At 45.0% G+C, this 15,207-nt stretch overlaps 1 protein-coding gene across 1 annotated transcript; it reads right to left on the bottom strand.

Annotated features, from left to right (window-relative positions):
* SERPINB11 (serpin family B member 11) lies at positions 1-14,155 on the bottom strand. Its single transcript, XM_045521453.2, has 8 exons — positions 14,046-14,155; positions 8,085-8,268; positions 6,975-7,034; positions 5,683-5,811; positions 5,398-5,515; positions 4,151-4,293; positions 3,024-3,179; positions 1-939 (listed from the first exon to the last, which is right to left on the bottom strand). The coding sequence occupies exons 2-8, from the start codon at positions 8,250-8,252 to the stop codon at positions 535-537; spliced, it is 1,179 nt and encodes a 392-aa protein (XP_045377409.2). The 5' UTR covers positions 8,253-8,268; positions 14,046-14,155; the 3' UTR covers positions 1-534.
* Between the last annotated feature and the right edge of the window lie 1,052 nt (positions 14,156-15,207).

Below are 15,207 nucleotides of genomic sequence, written 5' to 3'. Positions count from 1 at the left end.
TCACTGAATAGACGTCCCCTTGTCCACAGTCTCCTTTCGTTAAGTAGTTAATTGCTGCCGAGTATGGAAAATCCTCAAAGAACTGAAGGCATTGCATGTATTTATTAGAATTCACAGTGTTAGATGTACACACGCAGGGAAAATAACAGATTTTAAAATCCAACCGAAGTTGAAGCCCTTCATTTGGTTTTCAGAAGGTAAAGTGGTCACTGATTCAAGAGCTCACTGACTTCTCCAAGTCAAGAAAAGCTCATTGTTTGAGACTTTTCTCACTGACTTGCTCAGCCAGACAACACTTAAATGAGGCCCCAAAGAAAAGAGAGCGAGGGAGGCTTTTTTGTAAACATCCCTTCTTCTGGGATTAGCATCAATTTAGGGCTTCACCAACTCACGGAGTAAGCTGGGAGAGAGCTTAGCCCCATTTTGCAGAGGAGCAAATGGAGGCACGGGCGTGTATGACGTATGAACTGCTTTCAGGAAGGGGTTTGTCCCTGCACCTCCTCTGTGACTCTGAGCCTGGCTCAGCCCCGCTGCTTAGGGAGAGGCGAGCTTGCCACAGAAGAGAATCGTGTTGGTCTGGATGTGCCTTATGAAGAACAGGAAGGGGTGGTTCGCCATGAACTGAGCTCGGATGGGGAGTCTTTTCACGACCACGATGACCCCCGTGGCCGCAGCTGCCTCCGTGCCCTCCTCGTTGACATCCACATATGACTTGTGGATGACTTTTGTTACAAAGAGGCCCTCGGTAGGTGATATTCCAGAAAGATCAGCTTTGACCTGGCTGAAGATGTCGGTCATCCCAAGGGATTTCAACAGCGAGTTGAGCTCATACTTGACGTCCAGCTTGAATCGGGGGAGATGCACTTCAACCTCCTGCTCCACCAAGTTAGAGGGGCTGGTCCACTCGGAGAACGTCTTCGCGTTCAGCTGCTCTTCTACCTACGTGACAAAACACCGATGAGCCCACGTGAGCCAAATGCACACCCTCGGCATTACGTGCTATTTGTTTTAAGTGCTGTTTGTTTACATCAGTGTGACTGATGCAATGTCCATTTCTTTTCTGCCTTTACAATGTGCTCAAGTCCTATCTGGAAAAAAAAAAAAGACTCGCATTCAGCTTCATCTTCCCTCTTTTATTGTCTACTTCTCATCAATATTTCATAATTAGCTTCTCAGTCGTGTATCCTACAGTCTTTTGCCTTAATTCCCTCAGAATGTAGGTGTCTCTTTAACTCCCTCTGTTGCCTCAGCAGAAGTCACTGAGTCCGCCTTTCCTGGATGAATTAAACCATTTCTGTTGGGTTCTCCTATCTGAAACCTTCAATCGCATCTCCTTTATGAACTGGGTTCTCATTTGGCTTCTGTGATGCCAGGACCCCCTGTTCCACTGCTCTCGTCCCTCAGCCCCTCCTTCATTGTGTCGGAAGCTGGACTCTGAGTGTCCTTTCTGCGTCTGCTCAGCGACTCTCCCGCATCTGTGCTCCGAGTCCCCCAGGCAGCCTCCCCACTCTGCCCGCTCCTTCTACACCCAGTTTCATCAGTTTCTGTAAGTCCTTCAAACCTCTCCCCTGGAGCATTTGAAACTCTCTGGCAAGCCCTCCCCACAGCTCCAAACCTGTGTGTCAGGCTCCGTCAATCTACTACATGAGTGGAAGACTTTGTCACTTTCTCCCCATCCTGACGATATAAAATCAGACACAAAGATGGTTTTCATTCCTAAGCATCTTTTCCTTTTGCCCTTTCTGCCCTCATCCAAGTTACCACGACTTCGTGTCAAGCCCATCTCGCTGCCTCGCACGGCTGAGGCATTGGCATGTGCTTTTGCTCTGGTTAGAACAACGGGTCCCCTGTCCTACCTCCTTACCTTCCACTCCTCTGGGGAGGCATCGAGACTCCTCTACTAGGGAACCTCCCTGATCTCCTCATTCCAACCCGGGCCCTCTCTACTCCCATAGAACTTTCTACAGGGTCTGTCACAGCCCTTGTTACCACGTTTATGATTCGATGTTGGAACCACACGTTTGTCTGTGTTTCCAGAACGTAGCAGAGTTCTCAGCACATGGTAGATACTCAATGTTTGGTGTATGAGGAACCAAGGAGCAAATAAATAAATGAATCAGAAGTTAACAAAGACCACTTCTAAACTGCTTCCAAAATGCTCTCTGCCTCCACATGCCCCCACTGCAGCCCACAAGCCTCAGAGGCCACACTTGCCACGCCTGTCCTCGTGGCCGTGGCGGTGCTGCTCTGCCCGCTAGAGGTCCCGATGCTACACCAGCCCAGCTATTTTTCCCTGCCCCCCACCCACTTCGTTTAACCTCAAGCAGGCCCTCCCTGACTGTGGCCATCCCATCCACGTGCTATGTCAGCCTCAGCAAGCCCCGGGGCTCGGCTGGGGTCCCGAGAAACTGGTTGTCATTCTAGCAGAGCATTGGGACGTCCAGGCGGTGGTTGCCCCACAGCAGTGTCTTGCCTGCTGCGTGCTGTGCAGCTTTGGCTGCAGCCAGAGAGAGAGATTAGACCCAAACTCCAGCCGCCACCATGCCCTCATCTCCGTGGCTGTGGTGCTCCCTTCCCCACAAAACCAGGACAGTAAAAATGGAGATTAGCCCGTGAGAGCATGTCACATTTGGATCAGAAATACTGCTCCTGAGAAGAAGATGGCTTATCTCTGTGGACTGGGGGGGTCCAAACAGCATTATAATTTCATTACTCTAGAAAGCTGCTTCCCACGTGTCCAATGACCGACTGATATGTGTGTATGTTGGTACAACAGGCACTTTTGCCTCCGTGTGCCCTTTTTGAATGTAAGGATAGATTATTCTCCCAGAATACATGACCCTGAAGGCAGGGGCCAGGCATCCCCCCTGTCCTCTCACAGACCCTGGCAGTACAGCTAAATCTCTACCGTGATGGAATTCGATGGACAGCACTACCATCCTGGGCTCCACACTGTGTGTGTGTGTGTGTCCCCACACGTGCACACACTCTTTCTCTGCACGTGAGCGTTCTTGTCACCTTACCTGCTGTAGATCAGCCGTGCCCACTGGAAGCAGAATAATCATGCTTAGCGTGTTGTTAACATAGGGCAGCTCAAGGACTTGCATCTGTGGCTTTTTGATGAAGGCCAATTTGAACATTCCAGTTTGATACATCATTTCCACAGTTACGCTTTTACCCTTTTTTTAAAAAAAAAAAAAGATTGTAATTAGATGGTACAGCTCCATATGTGCGTGCACATGTATTTGCCCCTATTTTCTGACATAACACGAGTATCTGTATCAATGTTCTAGGCACAGGTGACTTAGGAACTTTAAAGTGCACCCTTTATTACTTTCCTTGGCAAAGGTTAGCCTTTGTGTTTTTTTTTTAATTTTTATTTATTTTGGTGGGGAGTAATTAGGTTTTTATTTATTTATTTTTAATGGAGGTCCTGGGGCTCGAACCCAGGACCTTGTGCATGCTAAGCGTGCGCTCTACCACTGAGCTATACCCTCCCCCTGCTTTGTTATTTTTTAAAATAAGTCCTTATTATAGCCCGAATAGTTCAAATAACATAACATAGAAATAAAAATGATAATCTGTGTGTTTTCCAAAAACAAAGCTGAGGTTTCCAGATAAAATGAGATTTTAGGATCACATTTTTTTTTAATCCAGCTAGAGACTTTCTGGGAGAAAATTGATACAGATAGTTCTGTCACACTGCTAGAGAGTGTATTTGCTGGGGAAAGCATGTCTGGGGAGAATTCATACACAGAACAGTAAGAAAAGGGCAAGTTATCGGGGGGAGGGTGTAGCTTAAGTGGTGGAGCGCGTGCTTAAGCGTGTGCACAAGGTCCTGGTTGCAATCCCCAGTACCGCCATAAAAAAAAAAAAAAAAAAAAAAGTAAATAAGTAAACCTAATCCCCTCCTCCAAAACCAGAAAAGGACAAGCTTTCCTCTCTTCCAGAACATCTCAGTGTCCAAAGGCCCCAGCTAGGTGTCCAGTGAGAAAGGTTACTGTCACCTCAGAAAGAATAATGAAAATAAAATTCACAGAAAACACAATTAAAACTTAGACCAGCATTTTCACTAAAACTTCCTGAATTCTCCTTAAACAGTTACTGCATTCTCCGAAATGTATCATTGATCTGAAAATAAGATACTCACCTGACTTAGCTGAAAGGGCGTTTTCATCGTCTCTCTTTCCTGGAATTTGTTTCGCCATTGTCCCTTGAAATATATGGCATTCACCAGGACCATGACACAAGAAGGGTCAATCGTGCCCTTTCCAAAGAGGTTAGTGACTTTTCCTTATAATAATAATAATAAAAAAAAAATAGATAACATATTTAAGGGATTTGAACTTATTAGTAACAGAGAGTAGAAGAGTCACCAGAAATGTGGAGCCTTGTTTTGAAGTTAATTATGAATTTGAGAAGCCAGAACAATGCCTTCATCTGTGGCCATGAAGCCTGAAGTTTTATTTCAAAGAATATTGAATACTTTGTTCCTTCTAATCAGAAGATGGCACCCAAGGACTAGCTCGTCTGCTAGCTGTGGGTTAGCTCACCTTACACCTGGTTGCAGCCAATGCTTTCCTGCACACTGCTGCATTTTTAGAAAGTCCTTTAATAATTTCTTGTGGCTTTGATATTTATCAGGCTTTATACTTACCAAGACCTCACCATGTGCAAATATGTTACGCATTTCAAAGAGTCACTCCTCCTCTAAGTACGCTAACGTGAGTCTGTCACAAGCATAGATGCCAACACTTGAAGTAAATCCATATCTGAAAGTCATGATTTATAAAAGCAACCAGGAGTCGCTAGCTTTGTAAATATACTGATCAACACTGAACACCAAGTCCTCTAGGTGCATTTTGGTGCATTGCAATTTATAAAAGTTTGGGGACATAATCTGTCGTATAATATGAAACAGGTATCTGGAATATCAGAGTCCTAAGCTTGATGGGAGTTTGAATTTTTATTGAACTTTTGGGTCAAACACAATACCTAGCATGCAATAACAATGTCTAACAGTGAATGCTCAATATATATGTATGTGTGTGTGTGTGTGTGTGTATATATATATATACACAAAGATATGTATCTTTGAATGAATGATAAATAAATGCATAAATGAATGACAATATCAGTAATAGTCTAGATAGATACACAGCATGTGGGTCCCTGATCCACACCTATGACAGACACCACCAATCAATCTATTCATTTATGCTAAAAAATTTTAAGCGACTTGTGTGTGCCAGGCATGATTCTAGGCACTGGAGCACTAAATTGAAGCTAGAACACTAAGCTAACCAGACCCCGCCCACCTTCCTCCTTAGCATGTTAACTCAGTTTATCAACACAGTTCAAATGAAGTCTGGAGACACACATGTGACCCATCCTTACCGTTAGTTTTATTTTCAACCCAAGCATTAATAGCCTTCCTCGTTTCCTCCGCAGACCTTTCAAAGTCAACCGTTTGCAGCCTGGCTCCATACAGTTTCTCAGAACAGTGTAAGTATTGCTGTAAGAGAGAGGACAGTTGCACAACAACACAAAAATAGTGTAAGGAAAGCCAAAACCCACAGCTTAACGTATTCTGAATTCACAACAGGCAGACAGAAACAGCAGGCAGTGTGAAATGCAGAGAATGCCAAGAAAGCTATCGGCCGCTATTCCAAATGGACTGACCTGGTGGAATGCCATCGCGTTGGTCCCGTAGAGTCTGCTGGCAATGCTGAGGGTGTAGTTAGAGTCTGGCCGGTTGATCTGAGAGAATAGAACTCCAAACTCTGAATGAATCTTTCCAGTTTGGCTGCACTGAAGCACCAGGAAACAGTGAATGGAGTATTAAATTGCTTGATTCATTGCCATTGGAGAGTTATAAATAATGTGAACACTAGACAGCCTGGTGTTGGCCTCTGAACAAAAGGGCAGCAAATACTGACAGACAAGGAGTTGGCGAGCTTATAGCATTTTTCCTTCTCTAGCTTTCCCCTCGCCCAATAATCTCAGCACCTGGGGACTTCGGTTACAGACTGTGGGCAGAATTGTAAACCACTGCAAAGCATGTCTGTGTAGGCCCCAGTGGTTTACGCCAAGAGCAAAAGCTTTTACAAATGAAGGGATCCTCGTGGGGATAGTCAGGGCAATGATCCAAGTTTTATCGTTGCCTTTGTGCCTAAAGAATTGTCTCTCTTCTCCATCACGCTCCTTGCAACGTCTCCGTTTTCTGTGTGATCATTCACTCACTTAGCTCTTCCCTGAACTGACCTCACACACCCATGTGTCCCTCACAGGAGCAGTTTGGTGAAGCGTGCAGCTTTGATGCATCTGAATTCATGGACGTTGTAGGGGTGACGCCTGTATTCCCTAAAGCAAATGTTCCCAGACCGTAGACTTTCATGTCCTAACGGTAAGGCGGGTTCTGTGAAGCAAGTATTCTGTGTCTGTATGCATTTCTGTCCTTTCTCAATCTGTCCCTCTCAAATGCACAACTATTTTTACAGGGGGGTTCTATTTAATTTGGTGTCAAAAGGAATCCTTTTGTTAGAACTGGGACCCCAGTCCCAGAGCACGTGGGTGGGGTGACATCAGGCCCTATTCTCCTGGTAGGTAAGTAAAAGGCAAAGCATTGGGGTCCTTTCTCAGTCCCTCCATGGGACTAAAAAATCAGACACTGCCTGGAGGAGTCTGGCAGACTCACCACGGGGCACAGTCCATAAAAGAACAGACAATTTGAGTAAGGATGGCAATAACGGTGTGCTAAAATCTGGGGGCTCCATTACTGTGGTTGTCTTTGTGTTACAGTCTCTCGGCCGTAGCCATCCTCAGGGAAATGAAAGGAGCGGACCCACGGAGACGTCGCTAGCTCTCTTGCGGGCCCGAGAAGGGGCTCTGCCACTCCCCCCCCCGGAATGTATTACTTCTCGGGGCGCTTAACTTAAAGAGCATTTGAAAGCTCAGCAGTGATATTGTCATACCTTAGCTGAGTCCTTGAACTCTGGTCCTAAAGATTCTTCAATATGATTAAAATGAAGCACCTAGAAAAAAAAAGGGGATGGATTGGCATCAAAAGCCCGATATGGTCTATAAAGGTTAACAGCTAGAAGCATCTCTTTTTCCATTTCAGATAAAGAGCGACAGTAATAGCTGATGCTTAATGATGTTCTATTCCAAGTCCTGAACTAAGCCTTTACGTATCTCATTTAATCCTCTCAACAACTTTATGAGTAGAGACTGTTATCCCCATTTTCTGTTAGGGAAACTGAGCTCATGAGATTAGGGGACTTGCCCCCAGGCCACTGTCGGTCAGGCCCCAGGCACCGAGCTCCTGTCCACCAGGCTCTCCTGCCCCTGTCACTCTTCTCAGGCCATCACTGTGACAGTGCCCATCAGGCTTGTTGTAAACCATTGCATGGTTTCCCCGAACAATACCTATTTTAAATGCAAGAACTCATGAAAGTGCATCAGAATATGGAATAAAGGAATAAAAGACAAACAATAATAAGACGTTCAAGCATCCTGGGGCTGTTAAGTGACATTCTTCTAGACTTCCCACAGCAAATAAAGCTCCACAGCAGGAAAACCCACCGCACAGCAGCCTACGTAACCTGAAAAGTCACTCTTTCTCTTTTAGTCTCAGTTTCCTCATCTGTAAAATGGGGATAACAATTCCTGCCCCTGCTACACAGGGTTGTCACGAACTCCAAATGTATTACTGAGTACTTTTAAAAACTTGTAACTTTTAAAGTGTCATTAAGTTTTATTGTAAGTTAAAATTGTAGAGGGCAAGAGTAATACCATACATGTTCAAATCACTAAAAGAATAAAACTCTGAAATTAAACTGTAGACATTTATGTGTGAAACCACTGTCAGTAAGGAAGAGATTAGGAATAGCATGTATTGTGTTATTTGCATTGTAATGTATTGCATTATTTAAGTCATCATTCATAATAAATTTTGCTCAAATGTGTTCCTTCTTTCATGAGATGGCAGTTTTCCTGGGATAAGGATGGAAGTAATCTGGCTGACTCAAAGCGGGTGCAGGTGAGACTTCCAGGCTGCAGGGAATTTTTTGCTGCATGCACACCTTTTCCATCTGCCTCGCGCTGTTTCCTCTGGCTCCAAGGAGGATCATGCTTAGAGCATAAAGCAGACTCAGCGGGGAAAAGAAGATGTTGTCTCCTGCGTTGTTACTGTTCAGCTCTTTGAACACATCAAGGCAAAATTCAGTGTTTGCTGTGCTAAGGGAATCCATTCTTGCCAAGCGCTACCTGAGAACAGAAGGGAGAAAGGCTCAGACGATCGCCTGGAGGTACAGATAATATCTAGCATTCAGTTACTACATTTCATGAATTTAGTAGCCTGAGCACCCTGCTTCATGAAAAGTCGCAGCCTGTTGTCACCACTTCTGAGAAAGCAGTAAATGCCAAAGGGGGGCATTTAGTACTTTTAGATTCTAAAGAAGAGAAGATTCACTGTTCCTTCCAACCACTAGTGCAAAGCTGTCTCACCAACATTGGGGTACGTTTAAGTGTTCCGTCATTGTTCTGGGGCCAAAGAGCAGAAGGAATTGGGTCTTTTTGCTCTTAATTTCCATGCTTTAAGACGCTCCTCGACCTGGAATTTGCACAGAAAAATCCTTGAGCTACAGAAGCTCAGCCAAAAGAGATGCTTTCCTGCTAGGCGGCCCACCTGCACAGTCTCCATCCTGGTCACTCTCGCACAGACAAGGAGACAGTCAACAGAACAACCGTGGGCAACATTCTCCGCACCTTTATCTCCTTGGTGGGACCTCATTTCCTGTGCCCTCCATGAAAGCAAGGTGATACTAGCAAATAGGTCATGCCATCAGAAGGTGGTCAAGCCCCTCAGCCCAGCATAATGTCAATGAAAATGGAGGAATAGAGGAGAAAAAATTGAGAGGGAAGACGACGAGGCTGGGGTGTGTGTTACCTGAGGACAGTAGTGGGTCAGGAAGTGTTCATTGACTCAGCCCCCCAAGCACCTGCTGAGCACTGTTAAGTGTGGAGGCTGTAGATACAAAAGTAATTCTGCATCGTTCTTGCCCTCTTGGATGTTTCACTTTCCAGGACCCTCCAGTTGCCAGTGAACACTCTTTTCCTTTAATTTCTGGGTCATCATTGTCTCTTGCTTCCCACCCGCAGTGGAGCCACCCCTTCTGAGTCTGTTTTACAGGCTCTCTCTCACATTCTCAGCCTCTGTACAACTTCACACATCAGGATTCAAACCTTGGTCCTCGTCTCTGTTTTTGTTCCTATAGGTGATCTCTTCCACCCTCGAGCTCTAAGTCACTGATAGGCTGTTAGCTCCTGAGTGTATATTGCTTCCACATTCCAGATTCATGTATCCAGCTGTCTAGTTGACATCCCTACTTGAAGGTCTAATATGTTAGCTTCATGTAAAATGTCCAAAAACAGACTCTCGACTTCCTAACCCTCTCTCCAGCCTGCTCCCCCCAAAGCCGTCTTCATCTCCCCCAAAGGGCTGTTGCGTTCGTCCATTTGCTCAGGCCAAGAACCTGGAGATCATCCTTAAATGGTGTTTCACTCACATCTCATTCAAACTTTCCAAAAATCCCATTTCCTCTGTCTTCAGAAACACTCACCACTGGTCCATCACTCACTCTCTCCGCTTAGCATCCAGGGCAAAGCTATCATCACGTCTCTCCTGGATCAGAGAGACAGCCTCCTCTCTCGTCTTCCTACTTCAGACCTTACCTCCTATGTTACATTTCCTAGAGAAGACAGAGTGTTGTTTTTAAGAGATGGGTTCCTCATGTACTAACTGCGTAAGGGCAGCTCAAGGTCTCTGCGCCAAACTCCAGTGGCTTCCCTTTCTCTCAGAGCAGAACACAGGCTTCCTTCCATGACCAGCAAGGCCTTTGGGGTCTGGCCTCTGCTGCCTCTCAGACCTCATCACCCACCAGTCTCCCAGCTCGCTCTGTTCCAGCCATGTCGCCTCCTGGCATGCCTTCACCACGCCAAGCAGATTCCATCTCAGAGCATCTCCTGGGGTGCTCTTCCCCAGATATCCAGATGGCTCCCTCCAGCAGTCCATCCATTTCCTTCTGCGCACTCAGCATCCCATCAGTAAGGCTTTCACTGACTGTTCTATTGCAAACATCCTCCAGCGATTCCCCATCTCATTACCCTAGTTTGTGTGTATTATATACATACATGCTATGTAAATATAAATCAGTTTGTGTTTATTTGCCCTATATATAGTAATTATTATTTATTTGCCATATATATTACATATGTGTGTATTTATATATATAATATATACATGTGTATCTAGGTATTGATAAAATAGGAATAAACAATATTATATTTATTTATATAAATTAAATATGTGTATATGTTATATATGTATTTATTGTCTAATTCCCGTCTGCCTAGAGTACAACATCCCTTAGAGCAAGGACTTTGTTTTTTTAAGCTTTATTCCAGCACCAGCCCTGGCCATAGGGTTGCCACTCATTAAGTATCTGTGGAAGGAAGAAACGAAGGAAGAAATTTCAATTCGCTCAGTACTACAATACACGGATGTACACAGAATGCTGTGGAAGCACAGAGCCAACCTGGGAGTTACAGGAAGACTTCCTGGAGGAGGTGCCCGCTGCTTCTTGAAGAATGAAATAAGAGTCATCCAGGTATGTACATAGAGGAAGATCATTACTGAGAGAAAGAATAGCGTGAGCAGAGACTCAAAAACCTGAAAGAGAAACTTTCTACCATAAGAGCATGACACAGAAGGCCAGAGGTGGCGGGCGGTAGGGCTGGAGACGGGCAGAACTGTCCCCGGAAGCCTTCACGCCCCACACATCTTTTCTCTTTTCAGATACCTTCACCGCATGGTGACGATGGTGAGTAATACAGTATTGTAGACTTGCAAGTAGCTGACAGCAGATGTTAAGCATTCTCATTGCACACACAAAGCATTAACTGTGTGAGGCGATGGATGCGTTCATTGTCTTGATCTTGGTCTATGTATGTATGTATGTATATCGAATGTGTGTATGTATATCGAATTATCACATTGTATACTTAAAATATGCACCATTATGTTTGTCGATTATCCCTCAATAAAGTTGGAGGAAAATAAATAAAATTTTAAACATCGGACAGTATGGCAGTCCTTGCCCATAAGACGTGGCTGCTGGAAAAGGCTTCCCTCCGATGGAAAGAGACTCACAGGATGGAAGCAGCCTCTTCTTCGTGTCAGGTTGTCTTGTCTTCATGGCGCCGCTCCAGCAGCGGCTACTCTGTGACCAAGTCAGGATTTCAGAGAGGCTGATGGAAAGGCCCTGAGGCTTTGATGACCCACCATTGAGTGGGTGGATTAACCTACCCCGGATCTGCCCTAGCTCAGGATTTCTTGTCCTGTAAGACGATAGCTTTATCCTTATTGTTCAAGCTATTTTAGTTGAGGCCTCTGTTTCTTGCAGCTAGAAGCATCCCAGCTCTCTTTAGGGATCTCTTTAACCGCTCTGGTCCACCAGGACCAATTAGCCCACCACACGCATGCTTTTCCAGCACAGCTACATCTTTTCCCTTATTTAGTCCCCCAGGGATCTGGGACCATTTCGTTCTTCTATCTCTCATCTTCTAGATTATGGCTTTGCTTTCTTTCAGGATCCTAGTCTAGGCCTACATTCTCTAGGCTGTTTCAGCAGACGACTGGTCTGTATCTCCGCCAGTGTGTGTTTATTTGAGTTACTGACTTGCCTTACATCAGAGCTGAGCTCACTGGAAATGTGTTCTCTGGGATGTGACCCAGAGATTTACGCATTTGTGTCGTCCTTTTCCTTAAAACACAGTACTTTGTGCGCTGAGAGAGCCAAAGAGAGCCAAGGGAACTGGGGCCTGAGAACTGGGGCATGGAGGAGTGTGCAGAGCTCAGCACTCATCAGGCAGAGAGAGGCTGAAAGGAAGTGTGTCACTCATGGACTTTCAAAATAATGGCCCATGACATTTATAATGGCAAAAAAGATGATCACACATCCCTGTAATCGAAACTGGCTGTCCTAAAATAACGATTAAGGAGTAGATGTCATGGGTTCCAACCATCAGACCCTCCAACACAGTTTCTTGGAGCTTAGCAGTTGTATTACCCCAAGCCTGGGCCACATTTTTCTTTGCTCTTGAAAGTTTTTTAAAGGTATGACACAAAAGGTTAGCTGATCTTAATGAAAATACTAGTATGTGCCTTTAACAAGATACTGTTCAAGTTAATTTTAATAGAGCTCTCTGTAACACGCTGAATAATAACAGTATCCTTGGAGGCCTTTGTTTAGTTGCTTTTTTAAAAAAAATTTTTAGGGGGAGATAATTAGGTTTATAATTTATTAATGCAGGTACTGGGGATGGAACCCAGGACCTCGTGCACGCTAAGCAGTTACTCTGCTGCTAAGCTACGCTGTCCCCACCGTTAGTTGCTTTAATAATGAAACCACATCCTACGGTGAAGCATGTCCAAGCCAGACCCTCTTCCTATTGGGCTCTGCACTCTAGCTAGTGTCCGGTTCTGAAATGCAATTTTGGATTTATAAGGAAATGTAAGCTTATTCTTCTTAAATCTATGCCTTATTGTTATTGTAAAACAGCCTGCCTACATGTCACAGTTCCTGTGGCCCCACAGTTACCGGGCTGCCCAGGAAAAGAGTTCGGAATACACTGATGGGCTACTTATTGCATACCAGGCACTTTTATTTTATTAATGTGTTTATATGCGTGTGTCTTCTTTTTGAACCATAAGCATAAAAGATTGAGGGAATCACGTCCGTCAGTTTGTACCACGAGCCATCACTGGACCAAAGCACTGCTTTGCTCATTGCCTTCGACCCAACACGTCCCGTCTCCTCCGTTCCCAAAGATGACACAACATGTTTAAAGCATGTCCCTCTATTTACGTTCTCTTATATTCTATTGCTTTCCTTATATCATGCATTTTTTTCATTTTCATAAATGAGCTTATGTTGAATAGTTTATTTTTCACTCAGCCCTACGCTTTTAAGATTCATCTATGTTATTCTGGAAACGTAATCTGTTACTTCTGAGTGCTGGGTTTCTGTGCTTTCGCCACATTCGTGCAGCCACTCCTCGGTGACAGACACCCAGTGGCCTCGGAGTCCACGCCACCATGAACACTGTGTGGGGACTAGCCCCCTGCACACCCTCTTACCCACCTGTGTGGGAACTTCTTTGTAAAGGCATGGATAACATATCTTAGAAGAGCGTATTGCCACTAAAGCGTTGCAGGGAGACAGAGAAGCTGGGTCTGTCCTATCTGGGGAAACACACCTCCCGGGTAGCTAAGACACTGAGCTCTCACAATGGGCACGGAGCCTGGGGAGATTCTTAACCATCTCAAATGACTCCCTCCTCTCCCCTAAATCAGGGCAAATCTTTTACTCTCACGCTCTGTCCTTCAAAGCTTTTAAATTTCACAATGTGCTCATTGAGCCTAGAAGTAGCAGGAACTTCAGAATCGTCACCCCATCACACAAACATGAACTATGAGCCTTTACACCCATTTACAGAACACACCTACTTTTTATGAGACTAATTTTAAAGTCACAAGAAGAAACTGAGACCCAGGAAAATAAAGGAATTCTTCCCAACACATAAAGGTGTTAATAAGGCCAATCCAGTGGAGTTAAGATCCTCTGAGGAGCTAAGAGGTGCTGTATCACACAGAGGCCAGAGCCATCGGTGACTGGCTCTGGTTTGAATAAGCATTATCAGGGAGGAAGTAGAAGCGATCAACAGCGTCCCTTTTGCTAAACTAATCGGAGATTTCAAATCAAGTCAGCCCGCCTCAAGGATTTTAAATGCACAATATCAGTGATATTCGTGTTAACGTCTGATCTGCATTAACAAAAAGCCACCCCCAACTAAAAGGTTAAGCTGCCCCTCGTTGTGGCTCATTGCACCCCGGTCCAGGTGCCGCATTTCGCTGCTCCCATCTCTTCCCCTTTGACCAGACGCACGGCTGAAACACAAAGTACAGAGATACTTCTCTTTACCTTTGTTGCTTTTCGGTGGCGAAGTGGACAGTTTGGCAGGAGAGGTTGGAGCCTGGTCCCTGAAGAAGAAATATAAAGCCTTTATTTTTGCCCCTCCCTTTCCATTTGTGTCCTCAGTGATTCAGCTCGACACCTGCTGGGCAGCAAAGACAGCTCTGAGAAGGAAGTCCTTCTAAAAGGAGACTGTCAGGATGGCCGTGCTTTCTGGAGAAGCACCCAGTTCTTAACCTCCTTCTGCTTTGCTAATGGGGAAACGTGGGGGAGCCTTACCTCTATCTAAGAAAATGAGCTGTATTTCTAAAAAGAGTAGCTTGGACACGTTCAAATTGGCACTGCCCCATTCAAAATTCTAGGGATTGCCTGTGTCCGTGTCCCTGGCACAGAGCTACTCAACAGGGGAGATTCCAGTCATGATGGACGTGTCCTGGCCTGAGTCACATTCATCCCAAGATCTGAGCTCTCCTGCAAGGAGCATGTGTTTTTACATGAAGCTTCAGCAATCTGCTGGAAGGTAATTCCTGCCCCATAAAAAGAATTCAAGGATGGGCTCAGGCAAGAGTTGCTCTGTGGTTTGAGTTTAAAAGCTTGCAAGGAGCAACAAGCCACTCCACCTAAAGTGAGTTCAGAGAGGTGTAATTCAGGACCGTGTAAGAAAAGACAAGTTATTAGGCATAGGGATGAAAGCTGCAGACAAAAAAATGTTTGGGGTGTGCAGTAGCCAGAATTGGCACTCTGAGGCAAGCCCAACTTCCCAAAGGCTCCTCTTGTTCACGTAATAATACACAGCCCAGTCTCGCCAGGTTGATATCACCGCCCAAACTTGAACTATAAAAGCAGGATGCACTGCCCTTGTGATAAGAGAAAGTCCTTGATGGCCAGTGATTTTTCTCTTCATCCTCAGTTTGCAGTGTGTCCTCTCTTGGTTAAAATTAAACTGTTTTACAAGACACAGGAACTAGAAGAGTTAGGGTTAAAATTATGGCCCTACTCTCCTCTGTGCCCGTAAGTGTCACAGAGTAGGACCCTATTGTCTACATTGGTGACCATCTGATATCTGTAGTGCTGTTTGTAATTGCTTAACTGTACAATGGTTCAGAGGATTTTTCTCATGCTTTTGCTGACCAAGGTTGGGCTGGAGAGCAGGGACAGACCACCAACCCCC

This window comes from Camelus bactrianus, chromosome 30, assembly GCF_048773025.1.
Source record: "Camelus bactrianus isolate YW-2024 breed Bactrian camel chromosome 30, ASM4877302v1, whole genome shotgun sequence".
NCBI lineage: Eukaryota > Metazoa > Chordata > Mammalia > Artiodactyla > Camelidae > Camelus > Camelus bactrianus.
This window is presented reverse-complemented; position numbering and strand designations above follow the sequence as displayed.

Excerpts from the sequence above, each read along its gene's own strand:
- SERPINB11 (XM_045521453.2), bottom strand. The coding sequence starts at position 8,252 with ATGGATTCCCTTAGCACAGCAAACACTGAATTTTGCCTTGATGTGTTC. Across the intron at positions 5,812-6,974 it reads AGTTCAAGGACTCAGCTAAG|TGCAGCCAAACTGGAAAGAT; the intron begins GTATGACAATAT and ends CTGGTGCTTCAG. Across the intron at positions 5,516-5,682 it reads ACGCGATGGCATTCCACCAG|CAATACTTACACTGTTCTGA; the intron begins GTCAGTCCATTT and ends TCTCTCTTACAG.